Here is a 27,608-nt window from a genome sequence, read left to right as displayed (position 1 = left end):
ACATTGTTTGGTAAAGTTCGTCCCCAATTTCGGAAGAAATTAGATTTATAATTCGGGATAGAATCACCGCCTGTGAGTTCACCGCCTTTTATACCTTCCTCGCCGCGTCCCTGTCGTGGTGCCGTTGTCTCCACGCGATTCGGTGCAAGTTTTCTTGCTCCCACCGAAATTAACTATACCGAAATTTTAATTATTTAATTCGGCATTTAAGTATCCGGGGCGATGTCTGTCTCCTTTCGTCTCTCGGATTTCTCGCTCATTCCTCGCTTCTCCGGCGACCTCTCCTTCTCTCTGCTCCCGATCGCAGGATCCCGATCGGACGGCCGACGATGGCCGACGACGAGTTCGCGAAGGCCGTCGAGGACGGGCTGAAGCTGGCGAAGCGGATATACGCCGGGAAGGATCGGCACTTTGGGCCGCCGCGGCCTGTCGGCGGGATGGAGCGGTCGTTGGCGTCCCTCCTCCCGGCGGCGCCGATGGTGTACGCCGTCGTCGACGACCCCGGGATCGTCGACAACCCTGACATTCCGAGCTACCAGCCCCACGTGTACGGCCACTGCGACCCGCCGGCGCTGATCCCCCTCCAGATGAACGAGATCGCCGTGGAAGCCGACTGCTTCTTGGACACGGCCTTCGTCGCCATCCGCGGTCGGTGGCGCGTACACTGCATCATGCGGAACCGGAGCTGCGACTGCCGCCTCCTCGTCCCCATGGGCGAGCAGGTGCGGACTTCTCTTGCAGAAATGTGCTTCTTTTCTCTATTTTTTCTTATAACCTCTTTCTAGTTTCTGTTAATCTTGACTTTTCCTTCAAAAAGTTGAAATCTTGACGAGCTTTTATGTCGAAAGATGTCAATCTGGAGGTGTATCATCTGACTTTTAGTGATTAACTAAACTCTATCTTTGTATTTTGTATATTGCGTTAAACCAGATGAAAATCGGCCATAATTTTGTCAATTCTTTGATTATATGTTTGTCTAGAAATTTTATTCAAATGTGAAAAACTTGATTAGTTTTTATGTTAAAAGATGTCATCTTAGGAGATTTGATTTTAGTGATTAATTAAAATTTTATCTTTGAATTTTGTCAATGGTGTTGAAACTAATGAAGATTGATTATTATTTGGCAATTTGTTAAAATCTGCTAGTCTTGAGATTTTGTTCAGACGTAAGTATATGTTGTTTAGTTTTATGTTAAAAGTTGTCAAATTTGGAGGTGTATTATCTGATTTTTAGTTATTATTAAATTATATCTTATGGTAATTTGGTAGTATTGAGTCCAGAACTTAAAAATTAACCATTGCTTGACCATCGTGATGATTCATAACATTATGCTTTTTATAATTCCAACTGGTAATTGGATGATGTACATCGAAAGATTTTAATCCTGTCAAGAAATTAAATTAATTAAGTGACCTGTTTGTTAATGTAATAACTCAATGGTTGATCTATTAAACATTTGAAATGGCGATACCTTCATAGGCTATGGTGTTCTTTTTTTGTTTCAAACTATCTTCTTTTCTTTTATTTCTTTGTAGATAATATGTTTGATTGCTGATCTGTCGGCCGTAATGGGCTTGGCTGTTCTCAAGCTAAATATGGTTTGGCTAACAGGGTTCAATTCTAGGTGTCGAGGTTGAAGTAGGTAAGAATTCATACTCCACTCGGGTGATGGATGAAGAAGAAAATCAGAAGATCGAGAAGCCTGAGAGAAATGAAGGAGGGGGCTTTCTGAAACCCGAGCTGTTTTCGTTGACAATCCCCGAGGTGACTTAATAGGGCTTCTTGGTCTCTTTCTGATCATCTACTTTCTAACAGTTTGAATCATAGGCATGTGTTGAAAACCCTACTTTTAACCTCTCTTTTGAAGGTTAGCGGAGGATCTGACATTTCTCTTACAATCAGATGGTCTCAGAAGTTATTCTATGAAGATGGGCAGTTCTCTATCACCGTCCCTCTTAATTTTCCAGAATATGTCACTCCATTTGCAAAAATATTTGCAAAAAAGGAAAAAATTCAACTGAATGTGAATAGTGGTTTTGGAAAGGAAGTTTTGTTGCAGACTACGAGCCATGCTTTGAAGGTGAACTTATCTGCACCATGTTAGTAAAAAGCAACCCTGTAGTTTGATGCGGCTGCAAGTCAAAGCTTAACCATGCTATTGATTGGCACTGCTTCTTGTCATTTCAGGAAAGAAGTCGGCAAGCTGGAATATTGACTTTCTTATATGAAGCAGTTGTTGAGCATTGGTCATATAAAGATTTTCATTTTTCATATAGTGTAAGTACTAAGTACCAAATATCAACTTTTGTTGATAGCTTTCATATTTGTTTTTGATGACCTTAATTATAATTTTGAGGTTATGCTGTGTCTAATCTATCGTTACATGCAAAAACAATTATTGAGATTAGTTATAGATATCATTCTACAACCGAAATGAGATAAGCATAGATCCTTTTTTATATAAGTCCAAGAGGTTATAAGTTTATTTATACTTTTTCTATAAATTTCGTGTGTTCTGTAGATCCTCATTTTACCTTTTGAAACCCATGGTGCAAGTTTTGGAGTTGATACTTTAGCTTTGGAGCATAGAGCCAAACATATACACTTAGATGGACCTACGCCCAATCAAAGAGCACCACAGAAGGCCATGTATCAATATAGTGGGTACATGCATGTTGTGTACATATTCACATAGAACATAGGAATCCACAAGAAGGCAAATGTGTTAAACATGTATATTTAGTATTGTGCACACAATTGATGACTCTGATGTTATTTTTTCTATCCCTTTCTACACTTTAATGTGGATGGTACACCATTTATTTGCAACTAGAGATATTGTATTTGTATATTTGATTACGAGGAAAGCAGCATGGCAACAGTAGAATGAGTAAATTGAATGTAGGAGAGGCAAGCTTTTGAATGTTGAGTTATGACCTTGACTTAGTGGTCCCAAGGAATTACCACTTTAAGATTTGAGCCATAAAGTTACATTTTATATGTTAAAGATCCACAGACAAGCTGGCATGATATAAAGAACAACGTGCACCAAGTTAAGTCAATTGCAATAGAATTGGCAAACAAATTCAGAGTTAAATGAAAGATCTTGATTTTAGTTCAAAGTTTAAACAAAATTGATTTGTTGCTGGTCAGTTTGTGCTTTTGAATCAAGATTCTAAACCTTGAGCTGTAGAAGTGGCATGCAGCAGTGAAATTAGAAATGTTTGTTCATTTTGCAAATTAGAGCGTCCAATAGAGTGTTATGCGATGATAAATAGCACAGAGTAGGGTTGCACTTTTTGATAAATCATCATTAATTGATAGATTACATGCTTAATAATATATACACAACCGCCCTTCTTGAAAGAGACTGAGGCCACGAATATACACGATCCTCTAAGAATTACTATTCGCACCGGCTTCAGTCCACATGCCTTATCTTCAAGACTTTCCTTAGCCCTGAATCTCCAGCAACCACAGACCAAAGAGATGCTCTACAAGAAGATCTTGTTTAACAAAACTTGTTTTCTTTTTCTTGGAGAAGGAGGAGCCCTAGGGGTGTTGGCCTTACTTGGCACACTCTCAGATGGAGTGTGCCATCTAATTGATGCAAGATGGAGCAAAGGCGGCGGCCACCTTTCCGTGGTTGGCCACCTCCGCTTGGATCTCATCCAAGTGGTTCCCAAGATTAGTCCAGGGTCAGTCTTACTTGACCTAATCTAGCCAATCTTATCTCCGTTTAAAAATACAAATCTTTCTTGATTCATTCTATGAGTGAATATGCAATTGGAATCTTATTCCAATTGACTTGGAGATAGATGGCATATGTTAGATGCCTTAGTGGATAGGTCAATTTAGGTTCCCATCGCTAATAATTTTCCTCTTTAGGTCTGTTTCAGTCATACATGGTCCGGCATGTGGATATGGTACCCATAAACCTTTGATGACCAATTAACCTTTCTATTCCTGCTTAAGTTATATCATGCAATTTAGTCTTCTATCATTCCAGTGTCTTTGTATGATCATTGAGCACTGCACTGCCAAATCCTTAGCCATATGATGTCATGGTCCATAGAATTTTGGAACATGTTAGACACCCTTTTATGAAAACTGTTCATGTGATTTTTTTTTGAAAATAACTAAATATTAACTATAATACTTTTAACAAAATAATTATCGTCAAAATTTTTCAACTTATTGCTTGGGCCTTGAGTCTTACATGTCTGATAATGTTTCTGTTCTAATATGAATACTATATAGTTCAGGGTATAGACAACTAGGTTCTCACTCTTATTTGGACTCAGAATACCAATGTACTCCCAATCAAGGATATAGTCCAGGGTATTACTATTGATTACAAATTTAGCCACAAATTTATTGACCTTCAGAATACAGCAAGGTGTCATGTCCTTTAGTTCAGAGACTACTACCTAGTTCACACTTCTATCTCTGACAGTGCTTTGTGACGTGGATTGCCAGCGTTGACTATTCAATATATGATGGCTTAGCTGAGTGTCAGTTCAAGGTCTCATCTCGGCGAAGGGGGAACTCTAAAATGTCATTATCCACCTCAAGAACCTTATAAGTGTGATGCCCACTATCATCCGTAGCTATGAACATTTTTCGAGTACCTAGGAATATCCAATTTTCCTCATGGTAAACACTCTGATTACTTGGATAAATCCCCTATAGTACTCATGCATTTTTTCTGTCTCTAAGGCCGATATGTGATATATATCCTATACTCTTTATGACTGTATGTAAAAGGGAGATAGCCATGATATCTCAATGATTCTTATGTAAAATATACAAACGACTTTTAGTGAATACCATACTTCCAAGTTCCAACAGTTTCAAGCTATATGATTGAACTTAGGTAATCCTTAGTAAAGCAAGAGAAGTTATCAATGAAGTAGAAATAATAATGGAACTCAATTATAAAAAAGGCAAGGCCAAGAAGTTGAGATGAACAGCATTATGTTAGACTTGATAAAAGAGGGAAGATCTAAGTGCTTAGTCATCTTATACTCCATATAATGTAACAAATGAAAAGAAACATCACTTGGAAGTCCTGATTGGAAAACACCTATGTCTAAGTAACAAAATACTTTATATATGCTCATCTTGAGATCTCTTATGCTGAACTAATTTAAGATTCTCTGAAAGTAAGCTATTAAATTATCTACTTTCTTTAGTTTCCAAATTAATGAACAGGTAAAATTGTTTAATTTGCTATGGGAGAATTACACTGGTAATTTTCTATCTTTGAACTGAAGTTTCAACTTTTGCCATCAGCATTTGTTAGTCACTCTAGATTTTTGATCTGAAAATTTACTTTTCTTCTTTTAAATGTTTTTTACAGGTTTATTCAAATGATTTGTTTGGTGGCATACTCTTACAATCTCCAACGATGTATGACTATGATCAGAGAGAGATGTTCTGCCTCTATCTTTTTCCAGGAAATAACCAGAACAGAAAGGTACATCGATGTTTTGGTCTTTCCTTTTGCTGCAATGCTCATTCGTTTTCAGTTAACAGGCCTATGTTTTCTCATTCTTTTCTCCTATGTTTATACATGTGCATGACTATACCTGTAAGATGTTTCATTCATAAAGGTTGTACATCTGCAGAGGACAGAAACATTTACATTTGTAATGAGAGGCATGGTTTAATAGACACACACACATATTCTTCTCAATTATGACATGATGTCTCAAGAGCAGTTGCTAGTTCTGCTGTTACATTGATCTTGTTCACAATTTCAGCTACATGCTTCATTATCTGATTACTCCAACAAACAAACACACATTCCTCTTAGACATGGCATGAAGTCCCAAGATAAGTTGCTCGTTTTTTCTTTTGTTTTTCTTGTTATGTTTATATCATTAACAATTTCAGTCACATGCTTCATAATCTGATTACTAAGTTTGCAATTTTTGATAACTTATGCTGACTCTTCCTCCTAAGGTTCTTCTGAGTTTGCGATGGGCACGAGGCCTCCAAAATTCCATCTTGTCTCTAGATTATCCCTTGTTTCTCTGCCTGACTTCCATGTACTGCTTTCTTTTTTGCAGTTTCATGACAACAACCATAAGATCTAACTTATCAAGTGATACTTATTGTACGAAAAACCCTGTAATTGTTGCTTCGAAATTCACTGGTTGAGTAGCTCATATGCAGGCTGTTTTGTTGCTTAAGCTTCAAGGAACTTATGATGGTTCATTTCATTTATTTTAATATTGTTTAAAATTTTAAATATTTTTCACTTCCAATCCTGACTACATTTGGATCCAATTCTGCTGGTGCACTCTTTGTTTGGTTTTCTATGTCACAGGTTCCTTGTGGTCTGTATGTCTTATTGCACTTGTGAATTACCCTATAGCATTTCCAAAATACTGAACAATAGCAATTTAAAACCAAGCTTATAACTGCTTAAGTAATAAAGTGGACTTATTTCTTTTATCCTCTAAAGATTGTATATCAGCCTTACAACCTAGATATTATACAGAGTTCGATAGATCAATATCATTATGTTACAAGCATGTTCACATTCTGACATTCTGCTTTTACACCTTGATTGTTGCCATGCCTTTGCTAGAACCTTTGTGAACAATATTCATGTGTTGCACACAAGTTTTCACCACCTTGTACATTTTTTTTGTGCATGATACCCACATCTCTTATATAACATAGTTTATGCTAAATCATGACCAAGTATTGGAAATCTTCTCACCATCTTAACATATGCCAACCATGATAAATATGGATAGAGTTTCACCTAATTATTTTATAACTGTCTTGGTTTTGTGCCTTTTTTATGGCTAAGAAAACTCTTTTAAATGTGCCTTATCATTCAATTAATGCTATAGGTCTTCAGAAGAGAAGTGGTTTTTATTGTTGATATAAGTGGAAGCATGGAAGGGAAGCCTCTAGAGAACGTTAAGAATGCACTATCTACAGCCCTCCTAGAGCTCAATCCAGTTGATAAATTTAATATAATAGCTTTCAATGATGAGTTACATTCATTCTCGTCATGCATGGAACTGGTGACCGACGTCAAGGTAGAAAATGCTCATGAGTGGATATGCAAAACTTTTGTTGCGGGGGGTGGGACAAACATCATGCACCCCTTAAATAAGGTAAATCCCTGGCTAAACAAAATCTGCTATTACCTTGGTATCTTTTAGTAGGACTTGGAGACATATAATGGGCTTATTCATATTTGTCATTTCTGTCCATATTTCTGTAGCTTCTATCCCTTTCTTTCGTACACATTCTCCTGTTTATGCAATGTTGCTGTTTTTCCTGTTTCTCTTTGCTGTTTCCATCAGGCAATAGATTTGCTATTCGATGCTCGAGATTCAGTCCCACATATTTTTCTCATAACTGATGGGTCTGTTGAAGATGAACGTGACATTTGTTCTACCATGAGAACCTGTGTGGCAAATAGAGGATCCATGTCCCCACGAATTTCCACTTTTGGTGTTGGTAATAATTCTATTGAACATGGCTATTCTCCTCTTAAAACTTGTTTTTTTTTTGTTATTACTGTTCTTGGGTATAATTCTTATTCTTAAATTGACTTATTCTTAAATTGACTTAGTTTACTAAGGGTGCAACTACATTTGTGGGTAAAGAAAAGGAAATCTTTCAACTTGATTTGTTATGTTGGTCATTTTGTTGGTTAGCATCTTTTCTTTGATACATTTATCTTCAACTGATTGTCTTCTAAAAACAACTCATAAGCTATATCTTTGTACGAATGGCAAATGACATATTTCAGTTTCATTATGGATTACATGCGCTTACTCACAAATCATTACTTTTCAATGATGCAATAAGCAAGGTTCACTGTACCAGTCGGTATCGGTGCGTACGGATTGTACTATTACTATAATGGTATGCGGTATCAGTGCGTACCGATACTTGGTATGCCGAACCGAGTATCATATCGTGCATACCGACACTGTAATAGGATGGCACCGATTCGGGGTCTGATATCAAGACGGTGAACATTGGCAATAAGTGTCCTACTATTGCACTTGAGAATGGTAGAACTATTTATACCGGCAAGTGTAGTGTGATACCTAAATTATAATCCAATAAGTACTCAAGCAGTGAAATTTTTTTGTGTTTTCTCAACCCCCTTCAAAAAACAAAGAAAAAAGAAAGTACTTTGATTTGGTCCAACGACAAGGGAATCAATAAGAAATTAATTGTGTTTTCTTGTTTTTCTCATCATTATGGATCTGTTGGTGATAAATCTTGATTCAATGGGAAACAAATTGACCGTCTATCATATGTCTTTTTCTTTGAACTTCTGTTGGAACACAATAATGAAAGGCATATATTGTTGAGAATATATCGAACATTATTGTATCGGACTACTGTAATCCAAAATTATGCTAAAAATACGTAGATTGAGATAGAAGTTATCCATATATGTATATACATGTATGTTTTTTTCTTGTAGTACTGAAGGAGGAAATTTGAACTAGCTTAGCTTTCTAAGCATGACACTGATTTAAAAGAAAAGAAAACAGCGTCAAGATAAATTGCTTGCTTTTAAAGTATCGTTGATATTATTGAATTAGCAAATTATTACATGTATTTCTTAGCAGCATGTTTAAAACATGTATAATCATTGGGAGTTGCATCTTATATGGAAATGATTTCTCAGGATGCTTGAAGGAGAGGTCAATGCTAGTTTTGCAAACTTTGCCTTGTCAATAGTATGCTCATCCTTGTGCATTAGCAAAATAAGAACCTTATAATCTTTCCTGGTATCTTTTTAACGTCAATTATGCTGTTATAGAAATCACATCTTTGGGTACCTAAGGAAATTGGCCATGTACACAGAAACTTTTCCTTTTGTTTTCTTAAAAAAGAAATTTTGTGAAGCCTATGCTCATAGAACCTGGTTCTGCTGTCAACCATCACGAATGGATAACATGATGTTGTGTGATTATCCTTTTGTTCTATCACTTTGCCGTACTATTATTACATTTTGATAGATGCTCCGTCCTAATATTGTTTTTGCTTTTCTTGTTATGCTGGAAATTTTTTGTTAGGTTCTTATTGCAATCATTATTTCTTGCGGATGTTGGCATCAATCAGCAAGGGGCAGTATGATGCTGCATATGATCCAGGTCAGTTATGTTTTCTTAATAATTCAACTTCTTGAAGCATATTCTTATCCTTAAGTTATCTGCTAGGGACTCACTAGTTTCATTTTGCATTATTTGTTGTATGGATTAGTTTGTTGGTAATGGATGACAAAGCATGACAGAAGATGAGCTTTGAAGAGATGGTGTTGGTGAGGTGGATGTTTTAGAACTTGGAAGGATATAGTTTATGATTGGTGCGTTGGAGGAGGCAGGGTCGGCGGAACTAATATCGAGCACTGTACTGGTTCTCTGGCGGCACGAGTCGGTAGGGGCCGTGCCGGGCCTGTACCGACAGAGGAGATGGCACACAGACCGTGGGAGAGAGAAAAGGAGAGAGAGATAAGGAGATGGAGGGAGCCTGACGGAGGGCTGGCGGAGGCCGACCGCGGTCTCCGCCGGCCCTCCCTTGCTCTCTCTCTTTCCTTCTTCTTCTCCGGCTTCAGCAACGAGTTTCATTTTCGTTGCCGAAACCGTACCAGTGAACCACGGAAATCGTACCGGTGAGCCATCAGTACGGCTCGGGACGGCCGACATTGCCTGGTTCAGGACGGTTCCGCCAACCCTAGGAGGAGGCTTAGAACTCGTATTGTTAATTCGAACTTATATTATTAATGTAAGGTAAAACTTGTTGATATTGGTTTGGACATGCTGATCCCAAATGGTTGTTATAACGTTGGATGGTTATAGTTTGGACTTTGGACCAGGTCTGCTGTGCCACTATCGGAGCCCGTACTGGTCGGCCGGCGGCATGGTTCGGTACGTCCCTATGCCGATCCTTGCCAGGCCGATACCGACACAGTAGAGTGGGACAGGAGGACGAGAGAGAGAAAAAGAGAGGGGGGAGAAAAGGAGAGGGAGGGAGGGCTGCCGAGGGTGCCCCAAAGGGCCGAAGCAGGGGCTCTGCCCTCTGCACCCCTGCTTTGTTCAACATAAGGGTTCATCGGGGCCGTCGAAGGGCCCCAAAGGACAAACCCATCTCCGACTTCACTTAAAATTTTTAAAATAAAACAGGTCCTGACGGACCTCTGTTTCTTTTGAAACAGGGGTTTGGAGGGCGAAGCCCCCACTCCGACCCTTTGGGGCCCCTCTGGCACCCCTTCCTGCCTCTCCCTTCCTCCCCTCCTCTCTCTCTCTCTCTCTCTCTTCCTCTCCCTCTCTCTCCACATGCTGGTTTACTATTCTGAATGCCAGAACTGTCCCGATTTACTGCCGGCATGGCTTGGTACGCCTCGAACCGGGCAGTTCGGGACGGCTCCGTATTCCATGGTTTGGACACATGCAACCTAGGCTAAAGATGACCCTAGTGAGGATGGAGATTTATGTACATGTTCAAGAGTTAAAGAAGAGAAGGGAGAGAACTGCCGAAGGCTGAAGGATTATTTATCTAGGAGGTCCTGACCTTTCAAGTTTCGATGGCGAAGATGGATGTGTGAAGCCAATACAAATCGTTGGGATAACATTTATTCCTTCCATTTTTTGTTGAGAATTATATAACAAATAATCATTGTAGACCAATTGTGTTATGAATGAAAGAAAAATAGATTTCCTGGACCAGATTTCACCATTTCATGGTTTTCAGTTTTCACCTACATTTTTTATGTCTCTCCTGTATTAAGTACATAAAAACATATGCTTTTATGTGCATATATAGGTCAATACATGTTATTTTTTGATATATTACATCTTAACTTGTTTCTTTAACAACAAAAAATTGTGCCTTCTTTGAAGAATAATAGTATTATTGTTACTTCATCAAAAAAGTTCATCAAAATGAGGTATGCCTTTTGTAGCAACTTCGATACCTTTGCTCTTTTCTTTTTTCTGGACCCATTAATTTAGTCATTGAAATCATCACAATACAAAGTCATCTAGATAAGGACTACAATTTAGATGGAAATGCCTCTATCATTCAGTTTTACTCATATTACAATCTGCTATCACATACATTCCACTATGGTTCATGTAGATGCATCAACTGAGAACGTAATACACATTTAAAAAAAAAAAAATCAATTCTTGTGCCAAAATCACCGCTAGCTACAAGCATGTCATGCATTCTACACTTTCTTTTGTGAATAAAGGGCAGTTCAGTATTTTTTTACATAGAGGTTGGTCATTTCTAATTAGTTTACCCTCTATACTAATGATGTACCCTTCTTATGGTCGTACTGGATTCCATTTAACCATAATAATCCATGGCTGCCTTGCTTCCTTCCTATTTGAGTTCTCCAATTAAGCCATATAATGCATTCCTTTCAAATTTTTGCTTTATCCATCCTTTTTTCATATTTATGCATGTTCATGTGGGAGCAAGCTTCCCCCAAAACTCTTTAATTTTTTTTTCCTTTTATCTAATTTTCACCCTTTTAAAAGAACCAACTATTAAGGGTCGGTTTAATGAGTTCTCGTTTTTCCAATGATTCCTATCTAGAACTGTCACGCCCCCGCCTCCGCGGGGCACGTGAGGCACCTAGTGCCCACGTGGGGGCCGCATGAGGGGGGAACATGGGGCTTCCCTGCCAGATATTGTCCTGTTCAGGAGCTTCACGCAAGCGTCCTTCACCCCTTCCCGGTTTTGTTTTCCTCCCAAAACGCATCCGCAAGATTTGGAGATATCCGCCTCATATGCCCAGGCTCTGGAACGAGTCTTTCCGATGTGGGACTATTGGGCCTCACATTCTTCCCACCATCGGACAAGAGCCATCCTCGACTCTGATACCAAATGTCACACCCCCGCCTCCACGGGGCACGTGAGGCACCCAGTGCCCATGTGGGGGCCACATGAGGGTGGAACACGGGGCTCTCCTACTAGATATTGTCCGGTTCCGGGGCCTCACGCAAGCGCTCTTCATCCCTTTCCGATTTTGTTTTTCTTCCAAAACGCGTCTGCAGGATTTGGAGATACCCGCCTCATATGCCCAGGCTCTGTAACGAGTTTTTTCGATGTGGGACTATTAGGCCTCACAAGAACTATCTCTAATGTTGTTGCAACAGTTTCAATGTCCTTTCTCTTAGCTTCCATCCATTTTAATCTAGGTCTTCCTCTCCTCTTCCTAGATCCTTGGAAAAAGATTAGAGTAACTCTCCTTCAAGGCTACTTTTGTTGTTGTTGCAAGCCTTTTGATGTCTTCCTAAATCCTTCAACAAAGATTAAAATAATTCTCCTTATGAGAGCTTCCTGAGATCCTTGGCATATGCATGTACCATCTCAGATGGTGCTCCATCACTTCCTTTCTAATTGGTGCAATTCTTAAGCTTCTCTTAGACTCATCTCAACCTATCCTCCTTAGTTTTACCACATGTCCATCTTAACATTTTGTTGTTGCATTCGACAATTTAGAAAAGTTGATTCCACACGGTTAAGACAATACTTGGTGGATTGATTTATGGTACCATGATCTTTCACATGCACTATGTATATGCATATATGTATAAAAACCTTTAAAAACCAGGTTCGCCGTATCGGGCATATTATCCATACTGGTACCAAACCGGTATGTAGTCTCGTAGCATACCGACACTCGGTATATCTCACAATCTCATACCATATTGCATACCGATATTGTAATAAGATGGTACCGATATGGGGTCTGATACCGACATGGCGCACTTTGCTTAAAAGGTTTTACTTGGACATTTCAAATGTAATTTTATTCAAAAAATAAGCATCTTTACCTGTTAATTATACTTTATTTGCGTACATGGATGTATGTAATATTGAGGGTAGTTTCATGCATTGTTAGTACGTATACTACCATGGAGGAGTCAACTTTTTGCAGCCACTGTTAGCTTTTATGATCTGTTTGATTGCCCTGACAAATGTTCATAATTTGTCTCTAAATTCCTCCTTAGCTACACGATACCGGCATTTTCAAATTTAATGGGCTCTATTTGTCTTTTACTAGATCTGATCGAATCCCGAATGCAGAGATGGTTTAGGAGGGCTTCATCCCCGATAGTTACGAATATCATTGTTGACATCTTTAATCATCTTGATGAAGTTGAGGTATATTATTGCAATATTAGTTCATCCACCATGCACATATACACGCATGCTTAAACAAATTTGGTCTTTCAGTCATGGCTATAATACATACACATCAATTCACTATTTCTACAATGTTCCTTTTATTTTCAGAACTCCAGACAGCAGTTTTGCCCATGTATTGTGGCAATTTTGTTTGCTGTCTTAGGGCCTCACAAATCATGCAAGTGTCCAGACTAAAGCATATTTACAGGGTGGTTATGAAATATTTCTTTAGTGTTAATTTAAGAAGTTAGAAATGCCTTCAATTTGATTCTTTTTTTAGTTTACACTTTTACTTCAGATATGAATTTAGCTTTGTAGATCAGGCTTTGAGTTCTTCCCGCTTTTTTGCTAATCAAAATTATTTTTCTTTGTTTGACGGGAAAATAAGCCAGATTGGCTGCTCCATTGTTGCTTGAGTACAGATATTTGCCAACCGGTCTTCCACATCTCATTGGATTCCTTTCACATAGAAAACCTGCTTTTTCTTGGAAGTACACACAAAATGTCAAAGGATTACTCTAATCGAGAGCTCCATTGTTGTATGAGTACAGATATTTGCCAACTGGTCTTCCACATCTCATTGGATTCCTTTCACATAGAAAACCTGCTTTTTCTTGGAAGTACACACAAAATGTCAAAGGATTACTCTAATCGAGAGCTCCCTTTGGAAAGTACCGATAAGGATTACTCTAACTAGGATCTTGCTTTAGAAAGTTCTCAAATGTTATTAACATATTTTCATCCAGAAAACTGACCACAGATAGAAGGGATAAACCTTGCAGTAAAGATAGAGTTTTATGTTACTCAAGAAGTGCTAACAGTTACCAGCTGTAATACTAATTCTCACTTTCTAATAGTAACAGTTGCATTGGAGTAGCTCTTTTACATGATGGTCCTGCAATTCGACATTCTTTTTTCTTTTTTTTGTTCCATTCATTTTTGCTTTTCTTCTAGTACTCATTTTAGTGTAAATCTTGTAGAATTAGTAATAATTGTCATATGCAGTCATATCTTCTTTACAAATGAAAAAATAATTATAATCAATAAATCCTATCCATAACTGCTTATGGCAGCTTGGTTGGAAAAAATGGAGTAATTTTAGGCTATCATGTAAATGGGCCAGTTGGTGGGGCCTCAGTAGGTTCAGCTTATATATAATGATGGAAAATTTAAATTCTAATCTGAGTAACATGTAATCCTTTGTCCAGTTTACTTAAGAATTTGTTTACATTCTTTTTAGGTGTATCCTACTCATATTCCTGATCTTTCAGTGGGATGCCCATTGATTGTATCAGGCAGATACCAAGGCAAGATTCCAGATTCTCTTAAAGCTAAAGGTATCTTGGCTGACATGAGTGAAGTTGTTATTGACTTGGAGGTGAAAAATACAAAGGATATCCCTCTTGAAAAAGTAAGTTACTGATTTTAGATCTGAATACTTTCTGTTCTTTTAGAATGAACCTGTACATGATATCTCTTGTTTAGTTGAGTATTCTGGCTATTAGACATTATTCATTCTTATTTTCATATTTTAAAATTAATCAAGGCCATAAAAAATGCACGCCGTATGTGCTATGAAGCATGGAAGGGTGCAGGATATGTATGACAAAATAAGACTCATCAATATGCAAAATCTTGGAAAATAAAGAGAATATGGAGTAAGGACACAACAATATGTGCATATACATCTATGTTACATCATGATATGACGTACAACAGACATTAATATTGTTTATTGTCTTGAAAAGATAGAAATTTTATTGTTGCAAACATGGTTTGCCGAACCGGTCCGTACCGGCCGGTTCGGCCCGGTACAGACTGGTCCGGCCTGGAACCGATACCCGAACAACATGGATACCGGTTCCAGCTGTTTTCGGGCTGGTACCGACCGGTATGCATGCGTACTGGCTACATATTCCATTTTTTTTTAACCACAGCGCGCGCGCTGTCGATTTTAAACCGTAGCGGGCACGTGCTATGGTGAACGGGCCACGTGCTCCCTTGGGGCAAAGTGCCGCACGCGGTTCCATGTTGGAGGGCGTCTCTCGGCCCCGAGCCGCCACACCAAGCCTTGCACCTTGGCTCCTTGCGGATGCCTTAGAACGTAGGAATGCGGGCCGAACGAGTAACGCCGGTTGTGTGCCGAGCACTTAGTAGCCAAGGGAATCAAGGCAAGGGGAGGGCCTACTGGCTGCAGCTTGACCCGATCCTTGTCTTGAATGAAAACAACTCAAGAACACAAGTGGATTTAGAGGAAAGCTTGAGGTGGATTCTATTCCCAAAATGATGCTTACAAGCATAATCTAGTGGAACTATGATGGGTTCTCACTAGCCCAAGTCCTTAGAGACACTCTAGGACCGAATACAATAGGGCAAAGCCCTCCCAAGCCTAAGGCCGAAATACAAGAGACTACAATGTTCAAAAGATGTTCAAAAGATTTCCCAAAGATGTCCCTCTATGGCTTATTTATAGCCTTACAAGTCTTCATATGGATGCCCAAATGGATGGCTAAGGCATGGCTTCATAGGGCTTAGGCATGGCCAAGGCCATGGTTGCATGTGGCACAAGGCTGCACACTTGGCATGGTTGCTGCAGCAAGGTCCTTGGCAAGGCTGTGGCATGGGCTGGCAGCATGGCTGGCAAGGCTGGCAAGGCTGTGGCAGGCTGCAGGGCTGGCTGGCAGGGCCATGGCATGGCTGTAGGGCATGGCTGGGCCAAGGCATGGCCTGGCGGGGCTGCAGGGTCTGGCTGGCAGGCTGGGCAGCATGGCTGGCATGGCCTGGCAGGCGGCAGGCAGGGGCTGGGCGCTGGCTGGACGTCTGGCACGGCAGGGCTAGCTGGCAGGGCTCCTGGGCGCAGTAGGGGCGCGGCAGGGCTTGGCAGGGGCGCGGAAGGGGCGCGGCAGGGGCGTTGGCAGGGCTCGGCACGGGCGTCGAGGCGCGGCGCGTGGCAGGCCCTGCGGCAGGGCGCGGGCGCGCGGGCGCAGGCTGTGGCGAGGTTCGCTGGGCCGAACCTCGCCTGGTGCGCTGCGCGCGGGCGCGCACGGTCAGGTGGGCGCGCTGGCGGTCGTGCGCGGGCGTGCTGACGGGCTGGCGGGCGCGCGGCACTGTAGCTGGCGAGGTTCTGTCCTGAACCTCACCAGGCCTGTCTGCTGGCCTGGGCGCGCCCGGGCACTGTAGCTTGCGAGGTTCGTCCTGCAGAACCTCGCTTGGCGCACCGTAGCTGGCGAGGTTCTTGGCAGAGAACCTCGCCCGGCACACTGTAGCTGGCGAGGTTCTTTGGCTTGAACCTCGCCGCAGCAATGCAGTCTTGTAACATTTGGCCGCGGCAAGCGTGCGGTGGGCTCGGCCGAGGTTGGGCATGCTCGGCCGAGGCTTGGACATGTGCGCGGCATGCTCGGCCGAGGTTGGGCGTGCTTGGCCGAGGCTTGGCATTGATGGTATGGGCCTGGTGCGCGCGGCTGATGTCGGGCACGCGGCGGGCGCGGACGACCGCGGATGCATGCTGGCGAGTGCGGGCGCCGTCGTGTGCACGGCGGGCCGAATGTAGGGGTGCTTGGCCAAAGTTCGGCCAAGTGTGACGATGCTCGGCCGAGGCTTGGCCAAGCGTGAAGAGGCTTGGCCATCCCTCCAAGCAAGTGATTGGCTCGATCCTTGATCTTGGTCTTGGTAGGACCCTCCTTCGGTAGCTTCCGAGCTCGGACCTCTTCTTGGTGGTGGGATTTGACGGTGGTGTATGAGGGAGGTCCGCAACATTCCACCACGCGCGGCGTGCGGGCGCGATTCCCCCGCCTATGCAGGGTAGTCCGCCCGCGCGGGCGCGGGCCACCTCATCCGCGTGGGGCGCGCTGCCCCGCGCAGGTCATAAATGCCACAGCGCACGTTCGGGCGCGTTTGTGAACCAAAATAAAAAATATATATATAAACAAAGACCGGTTCATATGATTCCGGTACGAACCGGTCTCGAACCGGTCCGGTAGGCGACCGGTACGCCTACCGGTACCGGTTCAGTATACCTTGGTTGTAACTAATGATAATCTAGTAATGATAGCATATAATTTATTCATTAAATAAGAACATGAATGCAGGTCCTCTTTTATCTGGCTTTGATTTGCCATAGGATTCAGAACATGAGAACCTAAACTTCATTGGCAGGGGATGCAGAATGACAGCAGACTATAAGAACCTAAACTCTAGTCATTTAAGCATTCCATATACTCATTTTGTGTACTTGCTGTTATTTGCACAGGTTTTTGCAAAGCAACACATTGATCTTCTTACAGCTGAGGCATGGTTTTCTGAAAGCAAACAGCTCGAGGAAAAGGTTAGTGGCAATTACGGTTAGTGCTTATGTACTTACATTATCCCTATGGTTGTGTTTCGTTTAGGAATAAGAAGAAATGGAATAGGAGAATTTATGCCCCATGGAAAAGATATGCAACATGTTATTTGACTGCAACTTTTGGAATAACTTTTGGCTAAGGTTGTTTTGTCCATTAAAATAAAAGAGGCAGGCAAAAAAAATGGCTTTATGCCAGCTGCCAAGAATAGCTTGAAACAGCTTCACTTTGGAATAGTTATGCCTGGCGTAGGCAGGCTTGACCAGCCTGTAGGGATCAAATGATCATTGATGCCATTCCAAGATAATAGGAAATCATTTTTTTCATAACGCCACCCAAATCCTATTGACCTCTTGTTTCTAATACATGTTTTTATACGTACACATGCATCATTAAATATTTTAATACTTGCATCTGCATATGTGCCTAACTTGATGATGGTTCCTGAATCACTTACAGGTACTATGGTGAAGATCTCATAGCATATTATGCTGATAATCTTTGTTTTCTCATGCAAAAAATGGATAGTAGTAATTGTGGTTAGCTCTCTTTATAAATCTATCTCTCAAAGACTAAAAACATTTCATAACATACGATCAGCTAGTTCATCAATTGCATGCACAAATTTCGACCAGCATGCTTAGATTTGGTCACTGTGTTTCTCTAAAAGATTTGAAGGACTTCCTATCAAAAAGAAAGCTTGGAATAACTGTCAATTATGATCATGGGATGAAGAAGCCTCTCCAGGAGGCCAATCACATTCCAGTAGAAGGCTGTTTTAGGACAATTTTTGAACTGCAAGTTTTCAAGCCAGAAAATTTGTTGGAAATAATAACAAATTCTTATTGAGCATGTTGTTTGCCTAGGACACTGACATGATGAATTTTTCAATAAAGATGTAATTACTTGAGAGGAAGAAAATGCCATGAGAACTAGTCTAGATGTTTGGAGAATACTGCTTGGTATAGATATACTTGAGTCAAAAACATCCCAACATTCATTTATTAATGGATAACCATATCACCCTCTCAGTGCAAGTTTGTAAAATATCGGTATGTAAGCATTTTAAGTGTGACTAGCATGCATCAACCTATATTTATCATTTTTTTTAATGCACGGGAATGCAAGGCTTTCTCCAAGGGTTGGTTTTGTCTTATTTTCTTTTTTGTATTTTGTGAGGATGCCGGTATGTTTAAGACTCTGAACAAGCAAGCTGTAGTAATGCCATTGATTGGAAGATACTGCCATATCTTGATCTTGGATTCTCAAAGCAACTGATTATTGATGACTTAATGATTACAGTCAGCCGTTAATTTCTTTCTCAGAAAAAATTTGAAAAATGTTAAAATAACAAATTATCTCACAAACAACTTGAAATATCAGGATTAGCACCTGGCGACTTGCAGTTAAGGTGAAGGGTGGGGCATGGTATACATGGTACCCAAGTTAGAATGGTTAGATGATGCTACCCCAATGCAAATGCTGCCAATTCTACACATATTCTTCTTCTTCTTCTTCTTCTTTTTTCGCATTTCTTTCATTTGGATGATGTCTTGACTTTTGGGTGTTTCCTAAGTGTTTGACGCTTGGACCTAGTTAATTCTCATACCGGTCTTTTTGAAATGATTGCTGGTACTTCACCACCATACTCAAAAAAATATGGGGGAAAAACTTGAGATATTGGAAAATAGACACATCTTTCAAAATTTTTGCTAGAAAATCTCCTCTTATTTCTTGGTTAGACACCACTGCATAGTTTCTGATTGGCATGTCTGTACTGGCAACCAAAACAATATCTTTGCATTAACTTTGTACTATATTGCAGTTGTCAGACTCAGAAAACAGAGAATTTAGTGCACTTACATCTTGTACTTGTTTTTATTTTTGTAGATTATTAAATTAAGCATGCGAAGTAGCGTACCATCGGAGTATACATATATGATCTTACTCCAGACTGACACAGAAAAGCAGGATGCTGTAAAACAGGTACTCCATCTTTTCAATAGTGCGTATGCATTTTACCCCACAAATTCTCTTCGTATATATAGCTTTATTAGGTTTTTGCAGTGCATGCATGTCTGCTTCAATATATTCTGTTTCACCATAAAAAGATTCCTGGCTTATTGAATTCTATAAAATTTCATACGAAGTAGCTTAGAATGAGTCTTGTACAATGTCTGCCATTGTTCTAATTTATGTTTAGTCACATGGCTTAGTTTCTTTTTTTCCCGTCCCCACTTTTTTCTGCTGAAAGTCTGGAATAGCCAATATTTATACAATAAAGGTTGACTTCTCATCTCAAAGTTATGAGCAGTTGATAGTAGTAGCAAACTACGAAAAATAAGCTGACATGATAGACATCATACCCTGATGAATTGTTATTGTGTTCCTCATCCTTAATCCATGGCATGTCAGATTCAACAAGTAGAGATTTTAAGTTAATTCATGAGTTTCCTATGAAGGCTCATGCCTTCCTCCTTTTCTGCCAATTTGCAAGGGGAAAATTACCAACTGATCTAAGTATTTTCTATTATTATATCTTCTTTCTAATATCTATTAGAAGCAGACTCCCAAGCTGAACTTCTGAGGCTCCACTCGAGAGGTTATCTGTGTATCACATGAGAAGCCATATGATTTAAATTAAAAATGTGATTGCCACTAAAGTACTTGAACTCTGATGAATCATGTAAACTCATGTTGCAGGCAAAGAAACATGGCTCCCAAAAGCATGCAGGCCCTAAAAACCGCTTATCGATTCTGGTCCATGGCCTGACCATCGGATTTGGAAATATAGTTGCAACCTCGGAAAATCTCCCCACCGGGTTTGGAGAGCCAAAGCTTCCCGAGACCAACGATGTCCTTGAGAAAGCTGTCAGATGCTGTGACAACTACTGTTGCTGCATGTACATCATCAAAGCATGCTCTAAGATGAATGATAAGCTTGCGGTCGTAATGGCTCAGGGCTGTGCAGCTTTGTCATGCCTTGGCTGCTATGAGTGCTGCTGCGCGGCATGCTGCGAAAGCTCCTAGTTATCATGTGTGTTAATTGTCCTGTGTATAGTTTATAACTTTATATCATCATTATATGTATTTCTTTAGTGTTTGGTTTCCCTCATCACGTGTAAACAACGTTCGCAAAGAGATGAGCGTGCAATGTTTTTTGTAATATACTGCTCCTGCAAGTGATCTTTTCTGAACAATGCTTTAAGCCAATCTTGGTGTAACAATCACATATATCATAATCTATCCATTTCGGCTTCGACCTGATGGGCTTCTGTCCAAATACTTTGGTAAAATTTCTTTTATTTTGCATTCACGAGCTCCTCTTCGGGTCACAGGAAGGGATAGAGGGCAAAGATGCTTCCGCTGATATGCCCCATACTGTAATTGCCATCATGGTGGTGTGTCTACCTTTTGAGTAGTGGTTTATGTTGCTTAAGGTCTGTTGTGTGGCCAAGGTATCCCAAAATCAATCAGTAACTCAAGCATACACAAGGAATTGTGGCTAAGCTCTTCCTCTCTCTATTTCTTCCCACTTTCCTGAACGGTTCTGCAGCTTCTGCTGACCATGGCAAATCCTTGAAAATATACATAATTTCTTACCAAGGTCATCAATTTCATGTTAGTTGCATATTGAAGCACTATGTGACTGTAAACAATTATCAGAATTCAACAAGTTCCACTCAAAATGACAATGAGCTATATATACAAACCCCAACAGAAAAAAGAACGAGAATCAAACAACTTACAGTAATCCTGCCACCTGAAAAACAAAGCAGCCGCAAATAATTAGCATTAATCTACAGGCATCAAAAACATTTGGCGTGGATGAATTTTTTTTCCTGTTTCCTTCTTTTATTTGCACATCAGCATTCTTAAAGCTTCTCTTGAAACAAAGAATGAGCAGCGCAGGACACAATGCAGTCTCATCAGTGGAGATTTTCAGTTTTAATTTCCATTTCGGAACTGATCATATGGGGCTCATCTCCCACGACATTCTCCGTGATGTGCTCATCAACCTCAACTTTAGGTTCTTTCTCCTTATCAGAGCCAAAAGAAATGTGATGGAATGTCTCTTGTATCTTTGTGACACCCTTTTCTACAGGCTCTATTGCCTGAGATATGATCAAAGCTACGTCTTTAACCACCTGCATGACAGCAATAAAGCCTCAGGTATGCACATACAGTTAGTTTCCGAGAACTTCTGGACTGATGAGCCTGCAAACAAAAAATTTAGGACTAGGATTGGAACAAAAGTGACATGCAATTGTTTAGGAATTGTGGAATCATGATGATATCTAGGGATGATCTTTTTGCCTACGATATCTTTCTATAAATTCTTAGCATTGTAATAACCAAAAAAAGAAAAAAATCTAAAGGTTATAAGAATTAATCTAATCAGAAAAAACTTTAGATCAAATTATGGTGCATCTGTGCCTAGTAGGGAGGAATATGAGAGAGCTCACATGTTCACCACTCCCTAGCACAACATCCTGAGCACTCTTGGTGATGCTTGTCCCAGGAGATTCAGCATGCGTTTCCTCTTGCTCAACACTAGCAGGCCTCCCCTCGCTACTTTCATTTATTTTCAATTTGGTTTTAGTTTCAAGGGAAGTGACCTTTCCATACTCCGAAACTGACAGAAACCGGTACGGTTTTGCTGAGAAAACATACACATGGGCAACAGCTGCAATAGCCATCTGAGAAGAAAGATACAAACCACAAAGTGATTAGTGAAAAATATTAACTGCATATTAGGCATTCTAAATCATTTGGGAGTTGGAGTTGGGAAAAGATAATAAGGGAGTTATATTGGTTCAGAGAAAAAGAAAATGACTTACTTCAATGCAGATGAGAAAATCCTGAATTCCATTTTGGATCTTCCCCTCCTTTGGCAAGATACCAAAACAACAGACTATTGCGATACCCACACCCTGCCACCAAGTCGCAAAAACAATCGCCTTAAAGCTTATGAACTTTGCCAATGGCTTGATTGGTTGCAACCTATGATAGGTCACATTGTAAAACTGCACAAGACAATACAAAGCCCACATCTGACTGAAGTTTAATACAACTGCAATATATGGGTACCTGTTAGAAATTTCATGAGTCATCTGACAGAAATCAAGGAAAAGATAATCAAGTTTGTAACTAGTGAACGGTATGATGAAGTATTATAGAGACCTTCAAGTAATTTTTTTTTTTTAAAAAAAAAACCTTACATACCCATAGTACAACTTGAACTCCCCATCTCCATATACTCCAAAAAGCTCCAACAACAATGCCAGAAAGGCACATAATGTCTTGAGAATCATCTGTAGACATGCAATAACTAAGAAACCAAATTGCACAAACACAAACTGTATTAAGGCGTTCACTTACATATTGCACGATACCAAATTTCACAATTGTGTATAAATCCTTTCCCAGCACACTTGGATGGCAAAAAAAATCAAGGAATGAACTTTGATGTGGTGCTCCTTCCTTCTCTTCTTCCTCGAGCAATTGCTTACCTAGCTGTTTATTTGCTCCATTCTCAAGCAGCTCTGCAACTCTTTCTTCACCTCCTAAAATAGTTAGCAGCGTGACTGTTATAGTCAAGACAGTTAGATGAACTGTAGAATGAACGTGCTTTTGAGAAGATGAACTGGAGTTGTTAAGTGAATCCACACTATACTGGCTAGATACTCTCTTCCAGCAATAGATTCTTACACGGAGACAAGAATCTATTTTGCTTCTTGGCAATTTCAGGATTTTAACCAGTACAGAGAACCTTCTAGTTACAAGGTGCGAAATAAGATCAAGAAAAAAACTACAGATGAGTAAATAACACAATAGTGGAAAGTCTAAAGAAAATCTTGTATGTTTTCTCGCATTATGCATGTTAATTGCATCCTTTTCAGATGTAATTTTAATGGTACATGTTATATTGGTGTACTAGATACCATTATTGCTTGTTCTGGTGGTCCCAATCTTATATGTAATGGAAAAACAATGATTTCTGTCTTATAATGTTATATAAGTTTCTAGCAACCACGAGTAAATATTCATCCCTTACAAAGACAGCTGATTTGGGAAACAGTTAACAATCAAGTTAGCTTGTAATAAAATAATAGTTAAATGCTGTTCCAATTCATAAAAAACATGGAAATAAACTTACCAAGGCAGGCAGCCAAGTAGCTTCCAAAAGAATACAGGGCAAATGCTTCATAACAATTTCTTAAGATGTCACAAATTATAGAAAATCTCGAATTCCACAGGGATATTATCTGAAGAAGGAAACATCTGATTGTGGATAATTACCATAAGAAAATGGAATGGAATTATAACAAACAAATATATTAGTACAAAATGGAGACAATATTCTCATACATGCCCACATATCCAAACTATGAAATAAATTTAAAAAAGGCAATTGAAAATGCGATTTTTTTTTTGTAAGTTTGTGACAGAGAGAGAGAGAGAGGGAGCACTTTTAGGAGGGTTGAAGCCTCCAATTTTGTCCGTGCAAAATAAATATTTTACAAAGTCAATAATATACATTCTGAATCAAGGATGAATAAGCTTTTGATCATGATATTTAATAATCAAATCATTAAAGAAAAAGATTATATTTTGGATGTCTGTTATATCTCTACATCAATGGACGATTTAGACGGTAACAGTAAAGCTAGTATGCTAAAATACATTGCAGGTCATAGAAAATTGTGATGCATATGTCATGATTCAGACATCCTATGACACACCAAAATTCAACTGATTTGGTTATTCCTAAACTATAAATCAAGTCAAGAGATCGTCTTATGCCATTGAAGTTACCCATTCAGCGACCACTTCACACATAAGTTGGAAATCTCGAAAACATTTGATTTTCTTGGTTTTCAGGCATCGTAATCTTGTAGATCATTTTTTGCTATATGAATATTCCATTTAGACATTCCATTATTGATTTTGCATTGGTAGGATTGAGGTCTTAGTCCTACTGATAGATGATGGGATTCTAACTCAGTATGAATAAGAGAACTCTTGTATCTGATCAAAGAAGACATTTTTATAAGGACTGGCAATACAAGAAGCAGCAACACTTACAGATTCAGTGGCATAAACAGGAACCATGAATATGATGCCAATAATCCATTTCTGTTCCTACAAAAATATCAAAGTCATGCAGATGTCAAGCTCCTGCAGTGTCTAGATGACTGATAGAGTTTCATCTGCCCAACCTAGCCAAATTTGGTTCAGTAGATATGCATTTATGGAGCAAATAAATCTACTCTGTCAAAGTCTGGCATTCATCAAAATTGTAATAAATTCTGTTGATAGAACAGGATACAGACAAGTTTGCATCAACAGAAACATTGAAGTTGATATCAAATGGCATGTGAAGAGTCCGTGAAAGCATAAAAAAGTTGCCACAAAACATGTGGAAGATTAATGTTGCATACTCCTTGAAGCTACCCTTCACCGTTGAAATTATATTTATCTAAACAAAAATCATCTATAATTTGAATCATCTATGGGATTTGAAACTGAATTAATTTTACCAAAGATGGTATAAAATTCTATCTTTAGGTCAGCATCTATCAATCCAACTTTGGATAAATGGAAAGTGCAGTAGCAGCTGGTTTTCCTTTTCTTGTTTTTTTAATGCTACTAAATTAGGATGATAGTTGATGAGCAGAAACCTACAATTAAACTTGACATTGCAGGCAATTTGGAAACTACATGTTTGAGTTTCGAATTTCACCTGGGATGGTTATAACACCTACTGTTGGGGTTCAAACCCTAAATTGGTGATCATCAAGGTATTCAGTCCAGGGGTTGAGCCACAACACACTTGGTCACTCTCAGATTTGTAGCGGTCAAAGCAATGGCCGATCATGAGGTTAAATGAATAAATGCTTTCTCGAAATTGTTAGCAATTCGATGATAAATATCAATGTGTGTCCCTTGCATAAAATAATCTATGGCCCCTAGATACCCATATGCACAGTTTGGAGCTCGTGCATAGAAAGTGAAAGCACCGTAGATCTCGGTTTCTTATGTAGATGATGATATTGCGATGGAAACTGTTAGCACTCACTTCACCACTTCACTACAGCCCTTCCCTATTTGTTTCAATATGATAAAGGAAATCATAATTATTTCTTAGGAAAATGTGCCCTTGAAAAGTTCTTCAACAAAATCTGACATAAACTGATATGAATTATAGTTTAGCTAACAATAAATCCGACAAACCTCGATCAGCCATATCCTCTAATACAAAACAGAAGTCTGGCTATTGTTTCTGTTAGAACATATCATTGAACTACTAACTGGTTAATAACACAAATGGATGGCAAAGTTACAGAAGGATTAGTGTATGATCTGAGATGTTGCAATATCAGCAAGACAGAAAGGATCAGTGCAATCAAAACAAATACTGCTCCAATTACTAGCGCCGGTATGTGAAGATTCTTATATACTCCTCCAAAGTTAGATAGGTGATTCAATGCCATTCCACAACCGCACCCCTAAGCTGCAGCAGACCAATTCAGACTCATAAGCCCATGAATTTTCTACAATTAAATCAAACACATAGTCTAGTGCAGAAAATTAAACACAGTGTGGAGAAAAAAACATCTAAGTCTTGATTTATAGTAGCAGAACAACTAGGAGAGACAACAGGAGAAGCACTTCGAATTTAAAGGTAAAGACTTCACGAAACTTAACATCATATCTATTCTTTATCTTGCTAAAAATGGAATCAAATTAGGAAACATTTTCTACTGCTATTAGTAAACTACATAGACTGATTAGAAGGTATATATATATGGCTTAGATTTACACATTTTATATTTTAATTTAATTTTTGTTACATGAAAGAGAAGGAAGACTGACCTTTGAGATAGCCTGCGAGGAAAATGGCTTCTCTTGCTGTAGAGAGAAAGAACCCCAGCCTAGAAACGGAAATCCGAAGCGATAGGGGAGGGCGCATAGAAAGTTCTATACGGACGAGGGATCTTCCGCCAATTCACCTCTCTCGTTAGAAGGCGTCGTAAACGAGCGGATGAGATGTACTTGCGCAAATAACGTAACGGCGGTTTTTGATCACGTATAATAAATATTATGCTGACTTTTGGACGATGGCGGGGTCTAAAGGGAGCAGCGGGGAAAAGACACGTGTCTGAGTAGCGAACGTGGCGGCACCGGAGAGCGCGAAGCGTAACGACCTCAGTGGACGGAAGAAGGATGTTCCGCACGAACATTGTAATTAACATGTTTCTCTGCAACATGCTTGATCATCAGCCTTCCATTTCATGACGACAGGTTACGTACCACTTTAATTGAATGAACGGTCCTGATTATCTGGACTCGGTCATCATAGTTTGTTACGGTAGGGGCATCTCGGTCATTTGGACTCCACAAGGGCTTCACGGAGTGGTGGCCAGGGGTGGTTCTATATACACCCCCCCTATTGCTCAGGACACCCCCCAAAAATTAAAAAAAAATTAAATACTCTCTACACCCCCCCATTTGCTAAGGACACCCCTAAAAAATTGAAAATTCCTAAATTACCCCCCACCCTCCCCACCCCCTCACCTAAATTGCTCTCTATACCCCCCAAACCCCCCCCCACCCCGCTCTTCCCCTCCAAAACACCTCGCCAACGCCCAAAACCCCCCCTTCCCCCTTCTCCCTCTCGTCGCCGGCATTCTTCCGATCTCCGACCACCTCGCCGGCTTCTTCCGGAACCACCTCACCGGCTTCTCCCGAAATTTTTTTTTTTTCACAGTTCGTGCTCCGTTCGGCACTGGATCGCCGAACAAAAGGCTTCTGTTCGGCTGAACAGTGCCGGACAGAAGCCTTCTGTTCGGCACTGTGCAGCCGAGCAGATCTGTTCGGTTGAGGGTTGCCGAACAGAAGGCTTCTGTTCGGCACTGTTCAGCCGAACAGAAGCCTTTTGTTCGGCGATCCAGTGCCGAACGGAGCACGAACCGTGAAAAAAAAAAAATTTCGAAACAAGGTGGAACACGTACCTTTGCGGCCGATTCTTCGTCCCAAATCACTAGTTGCTTGTCCATGCTTCG

General features: G+C 40.0%; 2 protein-coding genes across 11 annotated transcripts; one reads left to right on the top strand and one right to left on the bottom strand.

The window, feature by feature from the left end:
* Positions 1-206: 206 nt before the first annotated feature.
* LOC103702176 (uncharacterized) lies at positions 207-20,821 on the top strand. Of its 2 annotated transcripts, none has more exons than XM_008784504.6 (13): positions 207-722; positions 1,613-1,765; positions 1,869-2,081; positions 2,189-2,278; positions 5,364-5,480; positions 6,871-7,140; positions 7,333-7,489; positions 9,073-9,150; positions 13,074-13,174; positions 14,439-14,609; positions 17,448-17,522; positions 19,429-19,524; positions 20,242-20,821. In XM_008784504.6, the coding sequence occupies exons 1-13, from the start codon at positions 330-332 to the stop codon at positions 20,566-20,568; spliced, it is 2,241 nt and encodes a 746-aa protein (XP_008782726.5). In that variant the 5' UTR covers positions 207-329; the 3' UTR covers positions 20,569-20,821. The 2 variants fall into 2 exon arrangements, with proteins under 2 accessions (XP_008782726.5, XP_089780582.1); XM_089924456.1 differs by having other exon boundaries at positions 222-722; positions 1,626-1,765.
* Positions 20,822-21,197: 376 nt separating this feature from the next.
* Positions 21,198-26,554, bottom strand: LOC103705088 (organic solute transporter ostalpha protein (DUF300)). 9 transcript variants are annotated; one of them, XM_088701683.2, is made up of 9 exons: positions 26,419-26,554; positions 25,887-26,056; positions 24,628-24,684; positions 23,699-23,807; positions 22,921-23,126; positions 22,765-22,853; positions 22,380-22,629; positions 22,005-22,238; positions 21,198-21,686 (listed from the first exon to the last, which is right to left on the bottom strand). In XM_088701683.2, the coding sequence occupies exons 2-9, from the start codon at positions 26,034-26,036 to the stop codon at positions 21,468-21,470; spliced, it is 1,314 nt and encodes a 437-aa protein (XP_088557809.2). In that variant the 5' UTR covers positions 26,037-26,056; positions 26,419-26,554; the 3' UTR covers positions 21,198-21,467. The 9 variants fall into 9 exon arrangements, with proteins under 9 accessions (XP_088557809.2, XP_089780583.1, XP_088557808.2 ...); XM_089924457.1 differs by having other exon boundaries at positions 25,974-26,056; positions 26,419-26,553; XM_088701682.2 differs by lacking the exon at positions 26,419-26,554 and having other exon boundaries at positions 25,887-26,408.
* Between the last annotated feature and the right edge of the window lie 1,054 nt (positions 26,555-27,608).

Source organism: Phoenix dactylifera, chromosome 7, assembly GCF_051530095.1.
Source record: "Phoenix dactylifera cultivar Ajwa chromosome 7, Ajwa_hap1_PhDact_Kaust_v1.1, whole genome shotgun sequence".
Lineage (NCBI taxonomy): Eukaryota > Viridiplantae > Streptophyta > Magnoliopsida > Arecales > Arecaceae > Phoenix > Phoenix dactylifera.
The sequence above is the reverse complement of the archived record's forward strand: the minus strand, read 5'-3'. Positions and strand labels throughout refer to the sequence as shown.

Coding starts and splice junctions, on each gene's coding strand:
- LOC103705088 (XM_088701683.2), bottom strand. CDS start 26,036: ATGGCATTGAATCACCTATCTAACTTTGGAGGAGTATATAAGAATCTT. Junction 23,808..24,627: donor CTGTTTATGCCACTGAATCT/GTAAGTGTTGCT, acceptor TTCCTTCTTCAG/ATAATATCCCTGTGGAATTC. Junction 23,127..23,698: donor CTACTTGGCTGCCTGCCTTG/GTAAGTTTATTT, acceptor TGACTATAACAG/TCACGCTGCTAACTATTTTA.
- LOC103702176 (XM_008784504.6), top strand. CDS start 330: ATGGCCGACGACGAGTTCGCGAAGGCCGTCGAGGACGGGCTGAAGCTG. Junction 723..1,612: donor TCGTCCCCATGGGCGAGCAG/GTGCGGACTTCT, acceptor TTTGGCTAACAG/GGTTCAATTCTAGGTGTCGA. Junction 7,490..9,072: donor AATTTCCACTTTTGGTGTTG/GTAATAATTCTA, acceptor ATTTTTTGTTAG/GTTCTTATTGCAATCATTAT.